Source organism: Pelobates fuscus, chromosome 4 (genome assembly GCF_036172605.1).
Source record: "Pelobates fuscus isolate aPelFus1 chromosome 4, aPelFus1.pri, whole genome shotgun sequence".
In the NCBI taxonomy this organism is placed as follows: domain Eukaryota; kingdom Metazoa; phylum Chordata; class Amphibia; order Anura; family Pelobatidae; genus Pelobates; species Pelobates fuscus.
The window spans coordinates 316650088-316677251 of NC_086320.1; the positions used below are offsets into that span (position 1 = coordinate 316650088).

The 27164-nt window shown below is 43.9% G+C and overlaps 1 protein-coding gene across 1 annotated transcript in view; it reads right to left on the bottom strand.

Moving 5' to 3' along the window:
* The window catches only part of CHN2 (chimerin 2), a 292215-nt gene that overhangs the window by 143158 nt on the left and 121893 nt on the right, over positions 1-27164 (bottom strand). Inside the window, exons 3-4 of the mRNA XM_063452328.1 lie at positions 25747-25802; positions 9242-9273 (exon numbers count right to left, since the gene is read on the bottom strand). Of these exons, the coding sequence (XP_063308398.1) occupies positions 9242-9273; positions 25747-25802 (88 nt within the window). The remainder of the gene's footprint in view (positions 1-9241; positions 9274-25746; positions 25803-27164) is intronic.

Consider the following 27164-nt stretch of genomic DNA (forward strand, 5'->3'; position numbering starts at 1 on the left):
AAATTGAGGCTCAAGTCTAAAACCTTTAAGAAATATAGGGGCAGGGTTTACGGTCCCATTATCAAGGCAGGTAGTACTTTATCTATGTAAAACTGATGGTGTCCAACCCGATCTGTGGTAGTTTTTTTATTGCCATATATTAATTGAAATTCATGCGTCTATAAGGGACTATATTGATCACATGCAATCTACATCCCCCCTGCTGACTGGTTTTCATTTAATTAATTGGAATAATTAGCTAGTAGCCTCTGGGAGTAGTTCTGCTGGCTATTTTTGTTTTGGTGATAAGCACCCCTTACTGACATATAATTCTTATAATTAAAGCCATGAATTGAAATAGAAAGCATGCAATCAAAGCACATGTAGGGTTAACACACAATACACATCTGACAGATGCAATGATTTAAATGCAGGGTACATAGAGGCAATAAAAAAATTAATATTCATTCATCACATAAAGGAATCACAATAAACTGAATAATTACACTGGTACAGGAGTAGGTAACCTCTGACACACCAGATGTTGGAGATCACATCTCCCATGATGCTTTGCCAGCATTATAGGTGTAAGAGCATTATGGGAGATGTAGTCTACAACATCTGGAGTGCCAAAGGTTGCCTATCCCTGCACTAGTATTATGGTATATGCCACTGATCACAGGAGGGGTAAATTAATAGGAAAGGGAAGAAATATTTTCTAAAACCTATGTACATTATGCAACATTATTTCTTTATGTCAAGTATAGGCCTGGATTCTCTTAGCAGAGAAAGGGTTTACTCTGCTGAAAGAATAGCACTTTTCCCATTGACCTAAAATATGGATAATATTGCAGGGGACAGTGTGGATGCCTGGGGACAGCACAAGAATCATTGGGACAGCACCCGCAGCCTTCTGCACCACAATCACTACATCGGAATGTACAGAGCCCGCAGCTCTTTTAAAGGCTCCCAATATGTCCAGTGATTTAAACTCTTCCTATCTAAAACTATCGAAACTTACCTCAGTTCTAGCATGAGGGCTAAATTCTCCCGGTAGCCCAATCCTCCTCTGCTGACATCACCCCCACTGGCTGCATAGGGAGGGATGGAGGGATGTACGGCTGAGAGGAAGTCATGAGTGGGGGAGAATGGGGTTGGGGGGGTTGTCAAAGTTGGACACCTGTCACCAGCATGAAGCTGCCAAAGATGGAGAAGAGCTTCCAGCAGCAGAGGAGTTAAACTTTATATTCATAGCAAAACACTGCATATCCAGACTCCAGGCACCATGACCACTTCAAATCACTGACGTGGTCATGCTGCTTGGATTCATACACGTTGACCATTTTATATTAAAGGTAGCTGAGTGTCTTGCAAGTTTCCGACAGCACATGAGGTAACCAGGAAGTAGGGCGGGTAAAATTGCAAGCTAAGACTTAAAAAGAACAAAAGCGGGAGATGTTTTGCACACACGGTAACTTAATAACAAATATTATTCCGTTCCTTTTTCATACGTAGTGAATGGGGCACAAAAAATCTAAACTGCTTCCTATGTAGAAAATGCTTTCTATGTAAGAAAAATAATGCTTCTAATGAAGTGACCTTCCTGTTTTCATCTCCGCAGAATGGCACAATGGAAGTCATGCCTCGTGCCAGGGTGCAACTATTATGTACGGTTTGTCATTTACATAAAAATAACTTGCAGTTTATACAAAACAAATCAATCCACCCAAGGACAAGGTGCTCTCTTTGCCATATGAATCCTTTCCCCGTTCCTTTCTTTCCTTCCTTATTGCTCTTTCCTTTCCTTCTGTATTACGAGACACACATCAAAAATTTTTCTTTTTTGTTTTCTTAGTTTACATTTTTATTTTCCAGTTTTTTTCCTGTCTTTTCCTGCTTATTCTTTCATGCATTTCTTTCCTTATTTCTATTACTATTATCTTTCTTATATCCTATATTAACCCTTTATCATGTTTGTTTCCGTAAAGCACAGAGTTACAATGGTGCGGAAGATGTGGAAAGGTGACCACATTTAGGTTTCTGCAGTCAACATGCAGTGGATTTTAACTCCTACTCTGCAGTCTGATTGAAAGTAGAAGGAGTGAGATGTTATTGTAGAGGGTTAGTGGTACATCCCTATACATCACACACAAAGTAGGGTAAATGGTGGGGTACATTGCAGTACCTTTCATTCTCACAATGAGTGTGTTGGGAAAAGACCCCCCATATTTTGGGTGTTTTGAGCAGCACTGGAATAAATGAATTGCGAGAGTGCCATTCCAGGACTTACTTGTGCTTCTATTTGTACTGCGGTGAATTGTCCCGAACGTTTTTTTATCCAGTTTAGTGCGTATCAATAGTGTGCTGCTAAACTATAATGTTTTAGGTCTGGAATATCCAAACCTGGGCTACATTTTAGGTTGAGCTAGTTTTTGCACTATGACTCTTGGACGGTTTTGCTGCCAACAAATTTGGAGAAAAGCAGGTTTAGGAGTCTTACATGTGAACGTTGTTCGGGTAATTTAAATGCAGAAGCTGCAAAATGCTCAAAATGTGACATGGCCCAACATCTATATTCTGTGCATTTGATAATATCTGAGAAAACATGGCCAAGGTGACAAATGCCCTTAAACGTGACACAAACTTGCAGTTGCCCCAAAACTATATGGCTATTCAGCTTCTCCATCCTGGAAGCGAGGGTTACTTAAAAAGGGAATAAATATGTATTGTCATCAGAGTCCTAGTAGCTGTCTCACCAACTTCCATGTTTTAATAGCTATTAGAGAATTTTCTTGTGCTTCTTCTGGAAGAGAGGTGTATGGGGTGTGGAGGAATCGAGAGAGTGCCACTCCAGGACTTACTTGTGCCTCTATGTGTGCTACTGTGAATTGTCCCGAACCTTTTATCCAGTTTAGTGCGTGTCGATAGTGTGCTGCTCTAGTATAACGTTTTAGGTTTGGAATATTCAAACCTAGATTAAATCTAGGTTAGGATTGTTTGTGCACTGTGATTCTTGGACTGTTTTGTTGCCAAGGAAATTTGGACAAAACCTGGTTTAGGAGTTTTTTGTGTGCACATTGTTGGGGTAATTTATATGCAGAACCTCCAAAATGTGACAACGCCCAACATCTATATGCAGTGCTTCTGATAATATCTGAGAAAATATGGTCAAGATAACTAATGCCCTTAAACTTGACACAATGACCTCCTTGCCCTTCCCAATCATCAGATTATAGGAATCAGGATTTTATAGGCCATGGTGGAACGAAGAAATTGCTATTTTATAGAGACCTCTATCTAGAAGCAGCATTGCATACAATAAAAATTAAAATTAAAAAACGTTGAAATTAATCATGTGTTGTTACATTCTCCGTTCTTTGTATAGGCTCCAGTATAGTGGTTTACTAAAACCTGACCCAAGTCTATATACCATAGGTTTTACTAGATACTAGAGTATAAGGGATACATTCTGAATTGTTAAATGTATATAGAAAAGTGGCACACTTAGCTTAGTCTTGTTCAATGCCTTATGGAAATTAACTGTTTGCTTCTTCAGGAAAATTTGATAGGAATCTGAAAGGGTTTATACACATCCAATGCTTATCCTAGTTAATGTGAGTTTAGTGCCAATGTTCAAAAGTTGGGTGGGAGTTAATTGTGTATGCTTTTATCATTATTAAAGGGACACTATAGTCACCTGAACAACTTCAGCTTAATGAGGTTGTTCAGGTGAGTGCTACAGCTACCCGGAGCCTTTTTCTTGTAAGCACTGTATTTTCTGAGAAAATGCAGTGTTTACATTGGAAGCTTGGAACACCTCTTGTTGCAGTCAATCAGACGGCCACCAGAGGGACTTCCGAGTTCAGAGGCCCTAAAAAGGCCTCTCGTCCGATGCATTCTGGGTGAATGCATCAGACGGGCTATCAGCACACAAAGCACTGTGAACGCGCTTTGTGTGCTGACAGCCTGTCAGCACTGCTGTGGGCGTGGCTTCAGCTGACAGCTTCAGCTTCAGCTGACAGCTGAAGCCCGAACCCACAGGGACCTACTCTCCTTCCCCGGCCCCCACCACTGTGCGGCGGGTGGGGGCCCTAAAATTATCAATAAGGGGGGGACCTATTGTCCCCCCCCCCGGCCCCCACCCCTGAGCGGTGGGTGGGGGCCCTAAAATTATCGATAAGGGGGGGACCTACTGTCCCCCCCCCGGCCCCCACCCCTGTGCGGCGGGTGGGGGCCCTAAAATGATCAATAAGGGGGGGACCTACTGTCCCCCCCCCGGCCCCCACCCCTGTGCGGCGGGTGGGGGCCCTAAAATGATCAATAAGGGGGGGACCTATTGTCCCCCCCCGGCCCCCACCCCTGAGCGGTGGGTGGGGGCCCTAAAATTATCAATAAGGGGGGACCTACTGTCCCCCCCGGCCCCCACCCCTGAGCGGTGGGTGGGGGCCCTAAAATTATCAATAAGGGGGGACCTACTGTCCCCCCCGGCCCCCACCCCTGAGCGGTGGGTGGGGGCCCTAAATACAAAGGGGGGGGGACCCTAGTTAACCCTCCCCCCCCCCAAAAACCAATCAGAGTGCTCTTTGTCATTTTACAAGCGTGGGAAAGTTCTTTGGAATTTTCCCACGCTTGTAAAATGACACAGAGCACTGTGATTGGATGGATTTCAAGCCATCCAATCACAGTGCTCTGTGTCATTTTACAAGCGTGGGAAAATTCCAAAGAACTTTCCCACGCTTGTAAAATGACACAGAGCACTGTGATTGGATGGCTTGAAACCCATCCAATCACAGTGCTCTGTGTCATTTTACAAGCGTGGGAAAATTCCAAAGAACTTTCCCACGCTTGTAAAATGACACAGAGAACTGTGATTGGATGGCTTGAAACCCATCCAATCACAGTGCTCTGTGTCATTTTACAAGCGTGGGAAAATTCCAAAGAACTTTCCCACGCTTGTAAAATGACACAGAGCACTGTGATTGGATGGCTTGAAACCCATCCAATCACAGTGCTCTGTGTCATTTTACAAGCGTGGGAAAATTCCAAAGAACTTTCCCACGCTTGTAAAATGACAAAGAGCACTCTGATTGGCTCAAACCCACCAATCAGAGTGTTCTTAGCCTAATTGCAGGGCGGGGCAAGGCTTTATAAGCCTTCCCCCGCCCTGCGGAGCTCAGTCTGCGCGGAGCCCTCCATGGGTGAAGATGGATTATTTTTTTTTGCGCTCGTTTTTTTTTTTTTTTTTAATTGCGTCGGTTATTATGGATTTTTATTTGGCCTTTTTTGGGGCTGAAGAAAGAAGATTTTAGAAGAAAGAAAACATCGAATGGTAAGTTGATTTTATCTCATTTTTTCTTTTTTACAGGTTTTTAGTTAATGGTCCCCCCTCATTATTTTTAGGGTGAGGGGGGTAGGTAGGGAGATAATTTTTTTTGGGGGGGGGGAGGGTTAACTAGGGTCCCCCCCCCCCTTTGTATTTAGGGCCCCCACCCACCGCTCAGGGGTGGGGGCCGGGGGGGACAGTAGGTCCCCCCTTATTGATAATTTTAGGGCCCCCACCCACCGCTCAGGGGTGGGGGCCGGGGGGGGGACAGTAGGTCCCCCCCTCATTGATAATTTTAGGGCCCCCACCCGCCGCACAGGGGTGGGGGCCGGGGGGGAAAGTAGGTCCCCCCCTTATCGATAATTTTAGGGCCCCCACCCACCGCTCAGGGGTGGGGGCCGGGGGGGGACAGTAGGTCCCCCCCTCATTGATAATTTTAGGGCCCCCACCCGCCGCTCAGGGGTGGGGGCCAGGGGGGGGCAGTAGGTCCCCCCCCTTATCGATAATTTTAGGGCCCCCACCCACCGCTCAGGGGTGGGGGCCCGGGGGGGACAGTAGGTCCCCCCCTCATTGATAATTTTAGGGCCCCCACCCGCCGCAAAGGGGTGGGGGCCGGGGGGGGGGACAGTAGGTCCCCCCCTTATTGATAATTGTAGGGCCCCCACCCGCCGCTCAGGGGTGGGGGCCGGGGGGGGGGGACAGTAGGTCCCCCCCTTATTGATAATTGTAGGGCCCCCACCCGCCGCTCAGGGGTGGGGGCCGGGGGGGGGACAGTAGGCCCCCCCCCCTTATCGATAATTTTAGGGCCCCCACCCGCCGCACAGGGGTGGGGGCCGGGGGGGGGACAGTAGGTCCCCCCCTTATTGATAATTTTAGGGCCCCCACCCGCCGCTCAGGGGTGGGGGCCGGGGGGGGACAGTAGGTCCCCCCCTCATTGATAATTTTAGGGCCCCCACCCGCCGCACAGGGGTGGGGGCCGGGGGGGGACAGTAGGTCCCCCCCCTTATTGATAATTTTAGAAAGCGAGCTGAGCTGTCAGTCAGACAGCTCAGCTCGCGAACGCGCATTCCGCGCACATGCGCGGTAAAGCGCTCAGGTTCTTCATAGGGCGGCATTCAATGCCGCTCTATGAAGAACGCGATTGGTCCAGCGCGAAGCCGTCCCATTGGGCCCCGCGATTTCATCATTTTGACGAAAAAGGGGGCGCGGCCTAGCGGGGAGCTCGGCGCTGGAACGGAGGTAAGTTTTTAATATAAAAACACCGAAATTTTTTTTTTAAATTAATGAAAGTTCATATAAAAGCAAGAAGGAAGGCTGGGGGACCTGTCTTTCTTGCTTTTATATGGTGACTATAGAGTCCCTTTAAACATTGATACATAGGTCATGATAGCATCACAAAAGCATGTTTCCTTCTTATTCCTTAGACTGGTAAGCAGGGCTCGAGTCCTGCAGGAACGCGTGGGAACGGCGTTCCTGCACTTTTCCCACAGCAGGAACGCTGTTCCCATTACTAGTCCTGCAGGACCCAGGGCTGGCACAAGCGGCTGCCAGAGCAGGGGGAGCACAAATCCGAATCCCCTGCCTCTGACTGGGGACTCGGATTTTTAACTCACCTCTCCCCCTGCAGTCAGTGGAGTCGTCCGGCCTCTCCTGATAATGTCAGTAGGAGGGGGCGTGACTTTCTCTGCTCTTCTCACAGGACCGCTGGGGAGCAGAGGAAGCCACGCCCCCTCCTCCTGACATCATCAGGAGAGGCCGGCTTACTCCACTGACTGCAGATCCTGTCCCACCTCTCCTGGCCCAAGGTAAGCCTCAGGGAGGGGGGAAGGCACTTTAGGTTTTTTTTTTTTTTTTTGTCCCTTTCCTCAGTCCATGTCCCCCTCCTCAGTCCCTGTCCCCCTCCTCAGGCCCTGTCTCCCTCCTCAGGCCCTGTCTCCCTCCTCAGGCCCTGTCTCCCTCCTCAGTCCCTGTCTCCCACCTCAGTCCCTGTCTCCCACCTCAGTCCCTGTCTCCCACCTCAGTCCCTGTCCCCCCTCCTCAGTCCCTGTCCCCCCTCCTCAGTCCCTGTCCCCCCTCCTCAGTCCCTGTCCCCCTCCTCTGTCCCTGTCCCCCTCCTCAGGCCCTGTCCCCCTCCTCAGGCCCTGTCCCCCTCCTCAGGCCCTGTCTCCCTCCTCAGTCCCTGTCTCCCACCTCAGTCCCTGTCCCCCCTCCTCAGTCCCTGTCCCCCCTCCTCAGTCCCTGTCCCCCTCCTCTGTCCCTGTCCCCCTCCTCAGTCCCTGTCCCCCCTCCTCAGTCCCTGTCTCCCACCTCAGTCCCTGTCCCCCTATTTAAGGCCCTGTCCCCCCTCCTCAGTCCATGTCTCCCTCCTTAGTCCCTTTCCCCAGTCCCTGTCCCCCTCCTCAAGCCCTATCCCCTTACTCAGTCCCTGTCCCCCTATTTAAGGCCCTGTCCCCCCTCCTCAGTCCCTGTCCCCCCTCCTCAGTCCCTGTCCTCCCTCCTCAGTCCCTGTCTCCCACCTCAGTCCCTGTCTCCCACCTCAGTCCCTGTCCCCCTATTTAAGGCCCTGTCCCCCCTCCCCAGTCCCTGTCTCCCTCCTTAGTCCCTTTCCCCAGTCCCTGTCCCCCTCCTCAAGCCCTATCCCCTTACTCAGTCCCTGTCCCCCTCCTCAGTCCCTGTCCCCCTATTTAAGGTCCTGTCCCCCCTCCTCAGTCCCTGTCTCCCTCCTCAGTCCCTGTCCCCCTATTTAAGGCCCTGCCCCCCCCTCCTCAGTCCCTGTCTCCCTCCTCCAGCCCCTGCTCCCTTCATCAGCCCCTGCCCCCCTCCTCAGCCTCTGCCCCCCTCCTCAGCCTCTGTCCCCCTCCTCAGCCCCTGTCCCTTTCCTCAGCCCCTGTCCCTTTCCTCAGCCCCTGTCCCTTTCCTCAGCCCATGGCCCCTTCCTCAGCCCATGGCCCCTTCCTCAGCCCATGGCCCCTTCCTCAGCCCATGGCCCCTTCCTCAGCCCATGGCCCCTTCCTCAGCCCATGCCCCCCCTCCCCCTCCTCCTAAGCTCCTGTCCCTCTTCCTCAGCCCTGCCACCTTACTCAGCCCATGGCCCCTTCCTCAACCCATGCCCCCCCCTCCTCCTAAGCTCCTGTCCCTTTTTCCACAGCACTGTCACCTTACTTAGCCCCTGTCCCCCTCCTCAGCCCCTGTCCCCCTCCTCAGCCCCTGTCCACCTTACTCAGCCCCTGTCCACCTTACTCAGCCCCTGTCCACCTTACTCAGCCCCGTGCTCTTACTCAGTCCCTGCATACGAGCATCAGCCCCTGTCCCCCTCCTCAGTCCCTGCCCCTCTTCCTCAGCCCCTGCCCCTCTTCCTCAGCCCCTGCCCCTCTTCCTCAGCCCCTGTCCCTCTTCCTCAGCCCCTGTCCCTCTTCCTCAGCCCCTGTCCCTGTCCCTCTTCCTCAGCCCCTGTCCCTGTCCCTCTTCCTCAGCCCCTGTTCCTGTCCCTCTTCCTCAGCCCCTGTCCCTCTTCCTCAGCCCCTGTCCCTCTTCCTCAGCCCCTGTCCCCCTTCATCAGCCCCTGTCCCACTTCCTCAGCCCCTGTCCCTCTCCTCTGCCCATGCCCCCCTCCCCCTCCTAAGCTCCTGTCCCTCTTCCTCAGCTCCTGTCCCCCTCTTCAGCCCCGTGCCCTTACTCAGCCCCTGCATACAAGCGTATCATTTTTTGGGGGGTGAGGGGGGGGCGGGGAGTGGATCTTGGGTGAGTTCCTGCACTTTTTTACCCAGGACTTGACCCCTGCTGGTAAGCATCATGGAAAACGCAGTTCAAGACATCTCTGCAGCCTTTTTAGCCATTGCTGATTTAAGCTCAAGACAATATTGGCAAACATGTTCTATAAGAAACATCAAAAACACAAGAATATGCCGTTACTAAAAATCTTGTAGGCTGCTTACGTACTCTCGTCCATAGTGCTTGGGTCTGTTCTCCACCTATATAAAAGAAGGTAAAAAAATATCTATTATAGGCAGAGTAAATAATGCACAAATTAATTTATATAACAGCAGTAAAACAAGCCACCTGTTATCGTGTATTATATATTATTATGACACAGCAACATTAGAACAACCTAAAACATTTTTGGACTATTTTGTGATTTTTGCCAAAATAAAAGTCATAAATATTTTGTTCCTGTTAAAAAGTAATGATCTAGCCAGACTTTAGCAGGGCGATTCTTGACCTGGAAATTTGGAATTGTAACAGTATAGCAAATGTTAGGTCAAAATAGACTAATTTAAAGTATGTTTTCTCAAGCTATGTTGGCCTGAATTGACAAATATTTAAATATAATCCAGAACACTTGTGTGAAAAAATAACAATGCATGCCAGTTTTAACTCCAGAGTATCATATACCCTCATCGAAAGAGTAGATGGAAGGGACAACACACATATAAAGCATACGGTCCTATATCGCGTAGACCTACATCATACTCACCTTAAGATATTATTGATACACACACTAATGACGCAGTACAGAAACTTACACTCGAAAATCAACAATACCAGCAACAACAACATGTAACACACGACCAGGGATCCACGTGAACCGCAGGCTCTGCCAGGAGGATTAGCGACAATGCCCATAGCCAAGCATATCAGTGAAACGGAGACTAGGGCATCTTCCACTCAAGCTACTAGCCAACACATGGAAACTATTTCCCACGATCAAAGACCAGAGTGAGACTTTGACCCGAAATGCAGCACATAGATAAGCGGGTGAATATCTGATAATTATAACACCAGTAACGAAATATGACACGATAAAATTCCACCACACCCGCATGGTAATGTATACCCAGCAACACCAATGTGGACTTGCGAGTCCGAATTCAACACGGGCCTGCGAGCCGCCTTACTTACGAACACTCTGATATCCCTCCAGTCTGTGCACATAGCATATTGTTGAACTGTATACGTACTATAATTGTGGAGACCTGCGAGTCTCGATGTTATACTCAGATAACCTTCGCGAATAACAAACCAACACTTAAAAAAAAGGGTGGAAAGAGAAAAAAAAAAGAAAAGAAAAAAATACAGAAGTTGAAATGTTTGAAACATTGTATAAGAATTGCATAATTAAGGCCTATTTTCTTTTTAATTTCTTCCCAAACAGGCAACATTTGAGCCCATATAGTGTTATTTTTAATATCAATATCCATCTTGTCTAAAGGTTTCGTATTCCATAGTAGGCCCTCTGGGTTTTTTAATCTCAAATCCTCCATTTCAATACTAAACCAACTTTCTTCACTAGCAGTCGCCTTCTGGGACCTATACATATGTGTGATCACATTTGCCCAATATATAGCTCTTATGTTAGGGAAATGTAATCCTCCATCCATAGTTTTTAATTATAGAATTTTTCTATTGATTCTATTTCTCTTACCCTTATTAATAAAATTCTCTAGATTATTTTGTAATAACGTCAACCAAATAGCTGGAATCCTGAGTGGAATCACTTGGAATAAATAATTCCATTTAGGAATGACATAAGAATTGATGACGTTAATACGGCCCCACCAGGTAATCTGCACATTTCTCCAATCTTTAAGTAATAAGTTTGTGCTTTTTAACAGACTTAGAAAATTTTCTTCCATCATTCTCTCTATATCCTTCGTAATAGATGTTCCTAGACAATCAAATTTCTGAGATGCCCATGTAAATGCATATTGATTACTTATTTCCTCTCTTGACTTTTTATCTAGTTCAATACTCATCACGACTGTTTTTTCGTTGTTTAGTTTATAATTTGCTAATTGACTATACCGTCTAACTTCCTCCATCAGATACTTCAAAGATCTAGTTGGTTCAGTGATTGACAAAAGGATATCGTCCGCATAAAGACTGATTTTTAATTCTTTATCCCCAATTTTATAGCCTTTTATATCTACGTTTTTCCTAATATTTTCCGCTAGGGGTTCTATTGAAAGAATATATAATAGTGGTGAAAGCGGACAACCTTGTCTCACCCCATTATTTACTGATACCCAATCTGAGCAAACATTTGGGCCTACTATTCTAGTGGAAGGGTTTTTATGTAAGGCCATAATTCCTCTTATCATCTAGCCATCTATTCCATATGCTTCTAGAGTTAGTTCTAAAAACTTCCAATTTAGCCTGTCGAAGGCTTTTTCTGCATCGACTGCTAAGGTCATAAGGGGGATATGTTTCTTGTTGGCATTATCTATGATATCTATAATTCTTCTTGAGTTAGAGCCTATCCATCTATCTGGTATAAAACCTATTTGGTCATTATGAATAAGCGTATTAATAACACTCTTGAGGCGGTCTGCCAAAATAGATGAGAATATTTTTACATCAGAATTAATTAAAGAGATGGGACGGTAGCTAGCCACTGCAGATGGATCTTTTCCTTGTTTCAAGATGGGAAGCATGTTTGCTCTTGTCATCTCTTCGGGAAAACTTCCTATTTGAACCGCATTATTAAATGCTAGTGCCAATTGTTTACTCAGAATAGATTTATAAGTATGGAAAAACAGATTAGAAAATCCATCTGGGCCTGGTGTTTTCGATTTCTGGGTTTTGGATTTAGCCCTATTCACCTCAGCGTCTGTGATCAATTTGTTTAGACTATCTTTCTGGATTTGATCTATTTTTTTGTTTTGAATATTTTTATTGTTTCACATAGGAATGCATATTGCAAACTGGTTCGAAAAAGGCAAGCGGTTGCCCACGCAGGGGCTTAAGCAGTAGTTTATATCAAACATTAAGGTGAACAGTCGCCTACGTAGAGGCTTAATTGTTAGCGTATGAGGAGAAATGCAGATTATCGCCTGTGCAAAGGCATATTGATCAAAACATAGACTTAAACACATACTAAACTTTGTACGGGTACACTTGTAGGCATTACAACATAAGCTGTATAGACTGAGCTAATGCGCTATTTGTTTAGATTTAAGTAACAGCATTTTATGAATACAGAATTGTATTGCTAACTTAAACCTGTATGGACTTAGGGCGTTGATGTGTAGAGGAGCGGTTAACGTAAAGTAAGCTGTAGTATATGCTTAATCTGTGAGGTCATGCACTCATCTATTAGCAATACCATGCTGCATTATAATCGGAGTAAGGCCCGAAAGGTGACGTAAGCTTAGGTATGAATAGGGCCTAATCCTTAGGTTAGTTGTCGTGACCGCAGTACTATTGACGTGTAGCTACATGTGTAGCGTGTGTCTTCCTAATGGGAAGTGTTAGCCTTTTGACCTACATCATGTTGTACATCCATCTGGCTATTTATTCAACAACAAAAATAAACGGCATTAAGCAGGAGCCCTGGGGTGCTTTCAAATATAAATAGCATGAGCAGAAACAACAAAAGGAAACAATGGCATAAGTAGCCTTAGCAAGACTGATTCGAGCTGCAGATTAATTAAAATTATCCTGATCCTTATCAGCATCCTGTGATTCAGTGAATGAGTTCCAATGGCATTATCAGGTGCTTGACCGTTCCATCCAAGCTTTGTGTGCAGTTGGAAGTGTTGCATAGTCTGGCTGGCTGTGTGGGAACAGTGCCTAGTCATGTGGCGTGTCCGGGTCACCTACACTGGTCAGGACGGAACCAGCGCCCCTCCATCTCTCCGGGCGCTCGGCCCCGGACGGCCCCCCAGATTGTCCCAGGCCTCCCCCCGTACGCACCGCGGCCCGGAGGGCACTTGGGGGCATCCTGAACGTTTGCGGCCCCTCCACCCAAAGAGTCCACATGCCCAGTGTCCCCTGCACCTCCCCCGTACCTCCAGTACCCCGGCAGGTTCAAGGTCCGCCCTGTGTGCCTCTCCCATCGCCGGCCACTGCTACTGGGCCAGAGCTGCACGGCCCCGCAGCCACCGATCCACCGGAGGCGCGTACCCCCCAGCCCCGTCGGGCTCACAGCGGTGGGGACAAGTTCCTCCGGGTGCCCACCTCATCCGGAGGTCGAGCGGCCTTGGTGTTGGCTCCCAGGCCATCCGGACAGACCGTCCGCAGCTCCGACCACCACGTGTCAAAGGGTGGGCGCAGGGTGTCTCCCCACGCATGGGTTAGCCGTTTCCTGCGTCTGTCTGCTGGCGGGTCCCACATAAATAGCCTCTGCCATTGCTGGGCAGCATCACAGGCACCAGTCGGGAGCTCCCTCCTCAGTGTCTGCGGTCCCCGCGTGGCCGGGATTACCCCCGCCGGCCGGGGGGGGGAAACGGGGCCGTGCCCCGGGCCAAGGGTCTCTCCACGCCAGGAATGCTTGTGTTGCGGCGGGTTGGCTCTGTGTTGCGCCATTTCACGGCGCCATGCTGCATGCAATGGCGGCCGATGCTCAGAAGCTGCGTGTAGGCCAGACCCAGTCTTCTCCGCCCGCTTGCCACTCGATCGACTTCTTGCAGGTATCAGGTGGGTGTCGGAGCATTCCCCCTCTTAGATGCAGCATGTTTTGCTTTTTTTGAGCGGTTTTGGGCCATGTTTGGTGCTATTTCAGGCGATTTGCCGCTGGAGCCCATCCAGATGGCGTCCAGTCGGCCCGGCGGCCCGCCCCCGCCCCCGGATTTGATCTATTTTTGTTAGATTTGTACTAGTTAAATACTGTTTAATCTTGATTGTAGAAGTTTCAACGGGAAGATTATATAGTAACCCGTAGTAATCTCTAAAACAATCTCTTTTGGATTTATATGAGTTGTTTGGTTGTATACAATCTTAGTTACACGAGCCTTAACATACTGTTTCCTCAACTTATTGGTTAGCATCTTGTCTGTTTTATTCCCTCTACAGTAGAATCTCAATTTTAATTTTTTGATATTATTTATTGTTTTACTATTCAAGCATTGTAGAATGTTTTTTGCACTTCTGCTATTCGTCTACCTTTCTCCATTGTTGGGTCTTCTTTATTATCCGTTGTAAGCTTATAGAGTTCAATATATAGATTATATTGATATTAATTATGGACACGGCAAACTTGAGGACAATAGAAGCTAACATGATAGATCTCTCCCTTGATAGCTGGAGAACCCATGGAATAAATAAAGTTTCACAGATATTAGGTTCAGACAACATATTGCCTTTTGATACTATTTCACAAAAGTATCATCTCCCTCAACGAGAGTTATTTACCTACTTGAGGCTTAGATATTTTCTGCAGAAACATCTTATTAAAGATTCTGGAAAAGCGTTTACAATGATAAAACACATATTTTCAAACCAGACTGTACAGAAAGTTCTAGCTAAAGCAAGAGAGGTAATTAGAAATATTAATGAAGTAGCTAGTTTTCCAAATGGGAAAAAGATTTGAAGTGTCCTTTGGATCAGGAAGAGTGGTGTAAAGTTATAAATAATACTCGCCGACAGGTTCAATGTTTACATTTATTAGAAACCTACTACAAGGTCATATATAGATGGTATCTAGTCCCTAGTAAGTTATCTCAGATGTACCCTGGAGTTACCTCTAAGTGCTGGAGATGTGATAAAGAGGTAGGATCATTTATCCACATTTGGTGGAGTTGCTCAAACATCCAGACCCCCATTAAGAGAATGCTAAGATTTATAAAAGATATAACTGGAATAGAGTTAGAAATGAAACCAGAGGTAGTTTTGCTACACATGCATTGGCCAAATATGCTATACAGAAATAGATGTTTTATAATCCATTGTTTTATCGCATTTAAAATTGTTCTTGCACGGAATTGGAAATCTAATCAAGTAGTTCATTGGGATGTTATTAAAGATCAAATCCTTCTTCAGATGAAGATGGAAAGAGACTTGAGTATACCATATTTGAATGCCCTAAAAAGAAGGGACCTATGGCAAAGTTGGGTTAATAAAATAGAAACTAGGCCATAAATCATACTGGTATATATTAGATTTGTTATCTTCTGAATAGTTAGAGCCCCGAGCCAAGACAGACTCCTCTCCAGAGCCTGACCCCGCAGATAATGGTGTATTGTGCTTGTCTACTGTAAAAGTCTGGACTGTGTAATGATGGAACTGGACCTGTGCGGTTTTATCGCTATATGTATTTGTGTAAGAAATTGAATAAAAGAATTTATACAAAAAAAAAAAAAAGAAACATTGTATAAGAATACTGGTTATTGTTTGTACCACACGTGCTTTATTGTACAATGATAACACATTGTAAAGTTGTAACGCTGTACTTTTGAACACTCGCACGATAAAGAAATTTACAAAAAAAACTCTGGAGTATCTCTCAAAAGGAACAGTTTTGACCATCATATATAAACAATGTTTCAATTGGCAACCCTAATGCAGGACTCTGTACTAATGTAGTCCAGTCTCCTATTCAGCAATTAATCAAAGAGTAAATTAAGAGTCCCATAATCAAAGAGATTATTTTTTTATTCTCACATTAGCAGTATGGATGAACTTTGTATAATGGAAATCACCACTCTTCCACTCACCACTCTATAATTCAGATGAGGGTTTAATGTCAATATACTAAATAAAAACATTTTGCTTTGATTGAAAAGAAAAAAAGTTATAACGATTCAATGGGAAAAATTGTCAGAAGAACACACGTTGCTACAAATTCCAATCCTATTTTTATTTATGTGGGAGAGCCCAGATTTTACATTTGTCAATTTTTCTGTATTTAAAACCTCGTGGTAAGATTAAATAACTCTAAAGTGACAAATCACAGACATATGCGAACAAGTGTCTAGTTACATGAACTTAGATATCTTTAGAGATACTTCAGTTTTAAGATATTTTTAATAATAGACTTCTGTTTAACCCTCCCACGCAAACTTATTTTGCAATGGATGTTTTGGGCACTCTCCTCCTAAATCCTGTTTAGAATCAATATCCCATCCTGCAGATGCCAGGAAAAGGGGACAAGCCCAAAAAAGGCATGCTGTGAAATCTGTATACCCTCCCACATGTTCAGAGAGAGAATGAACGTAAGTCATTTATCTCTTGACGCTGAATGGGGTACTGTCAATTTTAAAGATAATTTAAAGGACCACTATAGGCACCCAGACCACTTCAGCTCAATGAAGTGGTCTGGGTGCCAGATCCATCTAGGGTGAACGCAGCTGTAAACATAGCAGTTTCAGAGAAACTGCTATGTTTACATTAGAATTAATACAGCCTATAGTGGCTGCCTTATTAACAGCCGCTAGAGGCGCTTCCGCGCTTCTCACTGTGAAAATAACAGTGAGAAGACGCTGACGTCCATAGGAGAGCATTGAGTAATGCTTTCCTATGGACTGATTGAATGCGCGCGCGTCAAAAGAGGTAGGAGAGTTCCCCAGCGTTGAGGGAGCCCGGCGGTGGAGAAAGGTAAGTGATTAACCCCTTCAGCCCCCTAGAGCCTAGCGGGAGTGGGACCCTGAGGGTGGGAACCTAAAGACCCTATAGTGCCAGGAAAACTAGTTTGTTTTCTATAGTGGCCCTTTAATACAATGTTTACTTAATACTCTAAATCCTGTGATGTCTGAAAAATACTGAAATGATACATTTCAATGCTAATAATAATAATCTCCAACGGTTATCATGCAAAGAATATCCTAGAAATCTATGAGTGAAACTGTATAATTAGGCCAGGATCTGTACGGGGTTATGTTTCTGGCACACACCATAAAAATGTATTTGGCCATTTTCTACTTCCTGCTGCCATTCATTTCTAAACATTCTAGAAAGTTTTGTTAAGAACTGGCAAAAGAAAATATGGGGTTGGGGGAAATAAACTGGCAGCTTGTCTTCTTGTCAAATTAAAGGAGTAAAGTAAATCAGCCTTAAATAAGAATAATGAACAAACGGTAACTTATTTCCAAACAGCTGTTTTTTAGAAATTGAAGTGGGAAAGTTATATTAAGTGGGTTTCAGAATGGCAGATGGCAGGCAAACGCGAGTTAATTGCAGACTGGAATATCCGTCGGTCTGTCTGTCTTGTAAGTGAAACTGTTGAAGTGCAAACAAATGGGGTGCAGAAACATTAGTTCGAATTTAGTACATTATAACCAAGTCACTCATTAGAATGCAGAAACATGGATTGGAAGTTAAATGACAACTGTCACCTCAAAATATTTCTAAAACAATAACCCTTTCATCAAGTCTTGGAAGGAATTTTTTTTTTTAAAATTAAGTATATGTAAAAAAAAATAAAAAAAATAAAGAATTCAGTAAAGCTCACCCCTACCTTTAATATAGACAGAAGCAGGGAAGGCCATAGAGACTAACTGTCTGTTTTCAAACACTCTCTGACCCAAGGTGTATGTATATGGCTGAAGGATCCTGTCAAATACTAAAGGTAAGGGATGAGGTTTTTTTTTTTTTTTTTGTCTACGTATACTTCAAAAATATATACATTTCCTTCTTAAAATTTAATATAAGAGTTATTATATTAAAAATAGTTTTAAGGCAACAGTTGTCCTTTAAATGACTAAAGTGCTAACCATACAGAATGCTAAAATACAATGTGCAGCCAAGAGAGGCTAACCTATAACTAGCTGGAAAGCTAGGATAAAATGTGCAGTAAGAGAAGAGGCTAAATGGTAGTGTTCAAGCCTATAACTATATAGAATATGGAATACTGAAATAGAATGTACAGCAGAGGAGAGGCTAATGGTATAGTACAAACCTAATATAACCCGACCAACAGACTCTGATCCTCTCCACGGATGCCGAAAAGGCTTTTGACAGGGTGGACTGGGAATTCCTCTTCAAAACCCTCCGGGGCCTGGGCATCGGCCCCAAATACATACAATGGGTAGAGGCGCTCTACAGTGCACCGACGGCTAGACTCAGCATCAACGGGGCACTCACAGACCCGTTCCACATCCGCAACGGAACACGCCAAGGGTGCCCCCTATCCCCCCTGCTCTTTGCACTAACCCTGGAGCCATTCCTTAACAACATCAGAGGCAACGAGGCGATCAGTGGACTCAGTATAGGCCGATCACACCACAAAGTCCTGGCATATGCAGATGACCTGCTTTTCATTGTACACACAATCATGACTGAATTTGAAACATACGGCAACGTCTCCAACTTACGCATCAACTACAGCAAATCAGAAATCTTAAACCTCAATGTTAGACACACCCAAACGCAGACGCTCAGACGCCGCTTTCCCTTCCGCTGGTGCGCCACCAAGATGAGATACCTAGGGGTATGGCTCACACCGAACCCAGCGGATCTCTACCACCACAACTACCTACCACTTCTCAAAACCGCGCAGGCCGAACTTCAGGCCTGGAACACCTATTACATATCGTGGCTAGACCGCGTCAACACGGTGAAGATGACCCTACTCCCTAAATTCCTCTTCGTCTTCCAGACGATACCAGTCGCAGTGCCGAAGAGCTTTTTTACATCAATCCGATCGGCAGTCCGTCACTTCATATGGAAGGGCAAGTCCCCCCGAATAGCCCACTCCCAGTTGACACTCCCTAAACTCAAAGGGGGACTGGCTCTTCCCGACTTCAGGAAGTATTACATTGCGACCCACCTCACCCGAATCATCGGTTGGTCGACAGTACCAAGAGACAAGCAATGGGTTCAACTTGAAGCGGATAGCTCCGATTGCGAGCTTAGAGCCCTACCATGGATCACCCCAGAAGCGAGCCGATGCACCCCGCACGCGAACCCATTTGTGAAAGCCACCCTCCGCATCTGGCACCAAAATGGCCCCAAATACTACCTGACTACAAACCCGAGCCCTCTACTTCCACTCAGGAGAAACCCAGATTTCCCGGCGGGAGACATGGGACCCACCCTGAGATTGAGGACCGACACCCCTTGCTCTATAAAGCCAATTGCAGACCTGTTTCCGGACCACAGGCACACCTTCCTCCACACCATAGCAAGGGAACAACTACAGAGATATGCACGCTCGATCCCCCAACGACCGAGCCTTACGCGGGATTGTACAGAGTTTGAGTCCCTGTGCCTTTTGGAGGCCCCCCCCCCGAGAGCGATCTCCTAGATCTACACCACACTGACGACTGGACGATACCTTCTGGCACCACCATGCATTAGGCGCTGGGAAGACGACCTAGACGTAACACTCATGGACGCAGACTGGAATAAGATCATTACACTCACCCAGAAGACCCCAGGGTCGGCGAGGCTCCAAGAAAATTCGTATAAAGTATTTACGAGATGGTACATCACCCCAGCAAATCTACATGCTAGAGACAGCACGAAACCAAACACGTGCTGGTGATGCGGAAAGGAGCCAGGATCATTCCTCCACCTATGGTGGGACTACTCCCTCATCCGTCCGTTCTGGGAAGCGCTGGGCCGAGTGCTTAACGAAACCACAGACGAAAAAATCCCAGTGGCACCGGCACCTTTCCTACTACACCATACATCAACACCCACACCGGCATACAAACGATCAGTGATACCGAGGCTCCTCAATGCAACGAAAGCAACAGTCCCAATCTTCTGGAGGCAACCATGCACCCCCTCACTCAAGCGCTGGGTGGAGGAGGTGGAAGACATCCGGAGATTCGAGGACCTGAAGGCAACGACTGCAAACGCTAAAGAGAAACATCTTAAGAGATGGTTCTACAGGCTAAGACACATCGCCTCGGATGACTTTGTGACGCTCTTGAATGCATCTGAATGCTGAGAGGAGCACACGGGCAGCGTGTGGGGGGAGACCACCTGGGGCACCGGCGGAGTAGAGCTCCCCGGAACAGGGACGGGAGACAAAGAGTGACCGAATGACCACCTGCCCCCAAGCCGCCTCCCCTCCCCCCCCCCTTATTTTTCTCTTATTCTTCTTCATCTTCTCCCCCTCTTTCTCACCCTCTCTTCCGCCCCACACAAGTACCAAACTCACACCTTACACGACCACAACCCCTAGAGGGTGACACACATGCACGCAGACATACGAACATAAACCATACCCCAACTAACGACATAACCTACAATTTCGACCAAAGCACAACTGCATACACTACCTACTAGCACACCAAGACTCAGAACAGATTCTACAGACCGAGCCACAAAAACGCTCTTACTATCCCAAATATGAACAGGTGACACTGCCAATACCAGAACAAATATAACCACCTAGACAAAAGAAACAATATACTAATGCAATGGTCACACCCGTTGACTAACCGGGTACAATTTCATACCAGATGTACAATATGCAGTGCCTCTGCGCAGGCACCAAAAGGACTAAATGTGATTTATATGCTGTGACTACATAGGTGAAAAGAAAACACAATCACAACAAACTAGCCAACACAAGACTACTACAAATACCAACTAGCACAAAGCTACTCCGCAAGCTAGCTACCACAAAGCACCTACACAAACCAGCTAACGTGAGGCGACTATACAAACCAGATAACAAAAAAATATCTACACAAACCAGTTAACACAAGGCAACTACACAAACCAACTAACACAAAACAACTACACAAACCAATTAAAACAGGACAACCACACAGACCCATATCACACCAGGTTATACCCGCCTAGTCAATGTATCTTGAAGTACGCAGGGTACACACCTGCTTAATTAAACTAACTACACATGTTCAATTTACCTGTTTCAATGTTAACGCCTCTGCGTAGGCGACCATATGCTTTTACAATACCATGTTTGAATTCCACAAATACAATGTGATGACAATAAAAACGATTTAAAACAAACCTAATATAACTAAGGTATATGGAATGGTGACACATGAGATGGTTAGGCAGAGAAGGGGGTAACAGATAAATACTTATAGAAGAGTTATATGAGCATCGTTTACCATGTGACATATTTTTGAATGCTTGTGGGCTGAAGTTACAAGCCACTGAAAATAAAAAATATAGGGACGGGAGAAATCCTTTTTTACCATAATCTATACAAAGGGCATTGAATGTTATGGCTCTTTGGAATATGTTTTTTAAATAAACATTAGGATAGTATCTGTTAGGTGTTGTTAGGAAGGGGATTTGGGGGCTGAACGTTCTTTAGCCCTGGATCTTTTTAACTAAAATACTTTTAGCTGTAATTGCACATTCAAGGCTAATAATGATCATGAATTCAACGTAATCACTATTGGGTTGAATAAAGCAGTGGATGTACGGACAAAAATTGGGCTTATCTCCACTGCACTTTGACATTGTGTAAGATAGATAAAGCATTGACAGAGAAATTCCATGTGTACTCATGTACACAGTGCTTTTTCCTGCAGTGAAATATGCATGCCTGCATGCGCTGCTGTGCATTTACCCGTGCATGCGCCACTGCATGGGATAACTAATTTGCATGTTTAGACTGGTGAGCAAATAAAAGAATGTAAATTTAAATAAAAATGAATCTAGAAAGAACTAAAAACATGTAGCACATACAATAGCTAACTTTTAATTAGTTATTTGGTTGTGCTAAAGCTTCAAAAGTGACAGTCCCTCTTTAATGAATAATCAAACTGCCATCCTGAATCAAATTCTGGGATGTCCACCAATATTGCAATTAAAGTTTTTTTTATTTATATGTTAATATTGCATTATGTTCTAATTATGGAAAAATACACACTAAAATGACATTAAGCTTGGATTTCAACTTTATAAAAAAAAATTAAACACATCAATACAATACATTATTTCTTAAGCTCATCTATGGAGCAAGGCAAAAGAAATAGCAAACTTACAAAGAAAAAAAAAGGAGCTTACATTATTTTACAATTCTGAAAATCACTTTTAAAGTGAATTGAAAGTTTTCTTAAACTCTTAGCCTTTGATGTACAATCCTCAAGATATTTCATAATTATGAAATGCAAATTTAGTTCTTTAGGATACAAGACGGAGGCTCATCAAAGGCCACTGCTGTATAGTCAGCAGCTGTTCCCAACTGGTACTCAAAGTCTACATAAAAGTGAATGATTTATTAACCCTAAAGTTAATTTAGCAGCTGTTTTTTTGACAAGGATCTGAGCCCAGCACTTTTTTGTGGGAATAGGCACATGGTTAGAATTCAGCAGCACGTGAGACCCGTGTCATACAATCTTTTCCTTTGTTGCTGTGTGCCTTGTATATCGTTATACGTGTATACCTCGATGCCTGCACTCTTGACCTTCATGTCATACATTGAGATCCCGATTGAGAAAGCCTCTTAGGTGGGCAAAACGCATCTCGGACAGAGGAGAGCCTGTGGACTAAACACGAGCACGCTATTCTTTTTTGTTTTACTTGTATTTAATTGCTTTTGATTGTTAATAAAAGTCCTTATGGTCTCTACATCCATCTCCTACCACAAGAAAAGCCGTGCCCCCTTTTGTAGTCACTTCAGCTATTATACCCTGAGTCAGGTTCCTTGGGCTCTGATCAAGGTGAGTAGGTATCTATATATATTATAGGTTTTTATATTGTATTTGGATATACAACACTAGATGCTTTTGCTTACCCTTTTCTCTTCCTTCCTGTGCATACTATATACACTCCTGCTGACACAATATTGCGTCCTTTTCCACCTATTTTCCAGGACTAGAGTTAGATAGATCTATAAAGATATAGAGCTCGACAAAGGCCCTGTTGTGGGCCGAAACATTGCTTTTCATCTGCTTCAATAAATCTGGTCAGTGGATGCACATTGAGCCTGGACTATCATTGCTTTTCTACATTTTCTGCAAATCACCTTGTGTGGATTCAGGACAGTGTGGTATCCGTTTCGGTAACTATATAGATCTAGTGACCCAATTAGGGGTAAGTGTATTCGTGTACACATTTTTTAGCACTCCACTCCAGAGGCTTTCCCTCTTAAACCCTCTTTCTTTTGCACACATTGATATCTGTCAACGTAAGGGTATATCTCAGGTACTTCACTCGTACGGAGTGCTTTGGAACACATCATAGTTGTTGTTCTGTTTTAGCATGAATTGCTGTTCAGCAGGCTAGATGACAAACATTTCCTTTATTTTTACTCATGCTTGTGAGTGGTCACAACATTATTGGAGGCAGTTCATTAGGCATGCATGTCATTTACCAGTGCACATACTGATGCGTGTTTGATACAATACAGTTGCAAGAAAAAGTATGTGAACCCTTTGGAATGATATGGATTTCTGCACAAATTGGTCATAAAATGTGATCTGCTCATCATCTAAGTCACAACAATAGACAATCACAGTCTGCTTAAACTAATAACACACAAATAATGAAATGTTGCCATGTTTTTATTGAACACACCATGTAAACATTCACAGTGCAGGTGGAAAAAGTATGTAAGTATGATTGCCTATTGTTGTGACTTAGATGATGATCAGATCACATTTTATGACCAATTTTGCAACTGTATATATCTTTATAAGGGCACGGAACAATGACCTAATATTTGGTTACCAATGCAATTGTCTTTGTCCACCCAGCACGTATTCCATGAGTAGACTTGTCTTGGGCTGTCACAAAGTAGTGGCTTCACCTGAAGTTAAGTACAGATGGCCTGGTGAGACATTGATCCACTTTTTCCTACTAAGTGGAACATTTCACACTGACTTAATTGTTTGATTTCCTCATAAACATCTCCACAATTCTTCAATTTCTCATTTGTTAGCTTTTATAATTTCAACTGAAAGACATTTGAAAATAATCTTTTCTCTTCTGTAAAAAGTAGCATCTTGAGTTATTGTTGCATGAGAAAAATATAGGCTTTATAGTTTAGAGAGCCAGGTCTGCCTTCATTCTGATAATTATAGCTGCAACAATGTGCGCGTCTCCCAACTCTGTGACGTCTCAGGAGGAGACTATGTCCAATATATACAACATTCAGCTACCTTGTACACTTTTATATAGGTCTATAAATACATGGAACTAACTCACTATTGCTTTCAACATATATCATATAGCTAAATTGGGCAGGGGTTATGGCATATGCAAAACAATGGAAGGTCCAGGAACAGCTGATAAATCACTGCAGAAGCTGAAGATTTGCTCTACATTAGGTGAATTCAGATGCAAATGCCTTTCTTTCCTAATAAACAATGAAACTATGAATATATAACTCAAGGGACATTATCAAGTGCTCTTTATTGAGAACTAAATCAGATTCTGGGACCAGATGATTAATGTTAAAGTATAAGAAAAGAAAAGAAGGTGTTCCTGGCTGATATCGGGCGCAACGTGGTGTCTCCATTAGCCTACTTTGGATCATTTTCTCTACGATGTATTTTATCTTATCTTATTTTGTCTATTCGGATTTGCCTTAATACTAATAGCTATGCATCTTGCCCATTGCTTATTATTATTTATCTGACCAGTTCAGGATTAAATACACGCATCTTGTTTTTGTCTTGTTTTGTCAAATCTCCCATAGCTATATGTCTCGTTATTAGTTTATTTTATTTTCTTTAACATAACATGAGGCCGACATGATCAAATTCTGACATAATACGTATCACTAGGTGACTAGGTACGCAGGCTTCATTGCATGACCATAGTCGAGTTTCGGATCTGTATTTCACCTACTTTTTGCATGTCTGTATCTGATATAGCCATCATTGTACTTCACTGTTTCCCTCGTATGTGCCTCAATAAAATAATTATTTACAGAATAATAAAAACAAAAAGTAAATCTCAGTATAAGTAGGGTCATAAAATAAAACTAATAAATATAAAACCAGTATCAATAAATACAGAACAAACAAAATGAATGCATAATTAGTCTGTAAATGTTTTTTCACAATATTCCTAGTTTTTTTTATACATATACTGTCTTTTTTTAGAAAAATGCTAAACTCCCTCTGTCTTATTTTGTGGGTTTGTTTATTTAAGCTATATTAAAATTATTATTACTGTATGGAAAAAACATGACAAATGGACCAGATTCGAGACTCATGACTGTTTTGTATGTTTGACCTGTAATATAACTACGTCTATTAAAAAATATTTGAAACTACAACTACTCCATCCTGCTATTTTCATTCATATTTTGTTAAACGATGATATAAAGACTAAAGTTTACTGTAATAATATATATGTTTTTATGTTTATATTGTCTGAGAACGTGAGGGTTTCCTGTGATATTTATGAGAATTGTATGTTATATATGGATAAAAGAAGGCGCATTCAACAACCTCAATCCAGTACAGTGAAAATTATTAAAGTTATTAGTTTACATTTAATAAAATAAATGTAACATTATTTCAATTATATACTATAGTAAATGAGATATTTTTTTTTACGTATTATCTAATTACAGATGTATCTAAGGGACATATAGTAATTTGACCATTCATTTCTCCATGTATTATTATTGAAATTTAACATAATAAAAACAGAAATGAAGAAAAATAAATTCTATACTATTGAGGATTATATAGATATATACCATGAAACATTGCATTTAAAATATGACAAGCAGAAAAGCCTATTTGACTCAATGACTTTGACTGCATATTGAATGAAGACAATTTTGAGCAGGAACTACAGAAGTGAAAATGATACAGTCAGTGTGACAATGAACTAACCTCTCTAGGGGATACAATTCTTCTTGGCCGAGGAGCTTCCTGTTGCAATTGATACACTGAAACATAAAAACACATTGTTGTTCATGCGGAACTGTAACTCCTCTAGAATTTGTATCATTGAATAAAACACTGAAAACCATCGTTAGCTTGTGTTAACCTTGTTTTCGTCAGATTCTTCATTTTCTTTTAAATACTATATTCTAAGAATTAGCAAATGGCGCCACGGTTTCATTCAGTCCAGGCACAGTCAAGGCCTACTGCATTGGAGAAAAAAAACACTAACAATAATTCTGTTTCTCATCAATTTACGCACTCCTTAAAAGGAGGACCAAGACTATAGGACCAAGACAGCATTACCTCAAGGAAGTGGTCTGGGTGCAATGTGTCCACCTATAACCCTGCTGTTGAAAACATTGCTGTTCTGCAGTAAACTCTGCTATTTTAGCCAGATGGTCTCAGGACACCATCTGATTGGCGCAATGCTGTGTTTTGCCGTACATGCGCTCTAGCCTCCCTTTAGTATTAGGACTACATCTTTGTATTCTTAACACTAAAGTTTCCCTTTCATTCTAAGCAGCAGAACTATTTGTTATGTTTTGTACTAATTGGGGTATTTATTTCTAGGAATGTATTTTTTTAGATATATTCTAGGTATACATAATAAGTAAATACTATTAGGAATCCCTGATGATTCAGGAGTTCAAAGAGAAATATTCGTTTTCTCTCTTCTCCACTTAGGATGGCTAATCTGTGAAGGGTTTAATTTATTTGTTTACTGAATGGGAATCTCAGTTTCTGCTGAACTGCTACAGGTGTTAACTGCATGTCCCCACTGACTTATTTTATAAAAGTGAGAAATCAAGAGAAATCTGCACTTTTACATATCCCCTTAGTACCACCTCCCAGTTGTCAAGAAGACATTGGGCGATCCTGCCGGGCTGTCTTTAGGATCCGGTGGGGCCATGTATCCAGGGGACACTTTGACAGGGGCGGCATTTTGTACCTTTAAAGGACCACTATAGTGCCAGGAAAACATACTCGTTTTCCTGGCACTATAGTGCCCTGAGGGTGCCCCCACGCTCAGGGTCCCCCTCCCGCTGGGCTGGATGGAGAGGAAGGGGTTAAACTTACCTCTTTCTCCAGCGCCGGGCGGGGAGCTCTCCTCCTCCTCTCCGCCTCCTCTCCTTCTCCTCTCCTCCTCTTCGGCTGAATGCGCAAGCACGGCAAGAGCCGCTGCATTCAGCCAGTCTCATAGGAAAGCATTTACAATGCTTTCCTATGGACGTTGGCGTCTTCTCACTGTGATTTTCAAAGTGAGAAGCACGCAAGCGCCTCTAGCGGCTGTCAGTGAGACAGCCACTAGAGGCTGGATTAACTCAAATATAAACATAGCAGTTTCTCTGGGTGGTCTGGGTGCC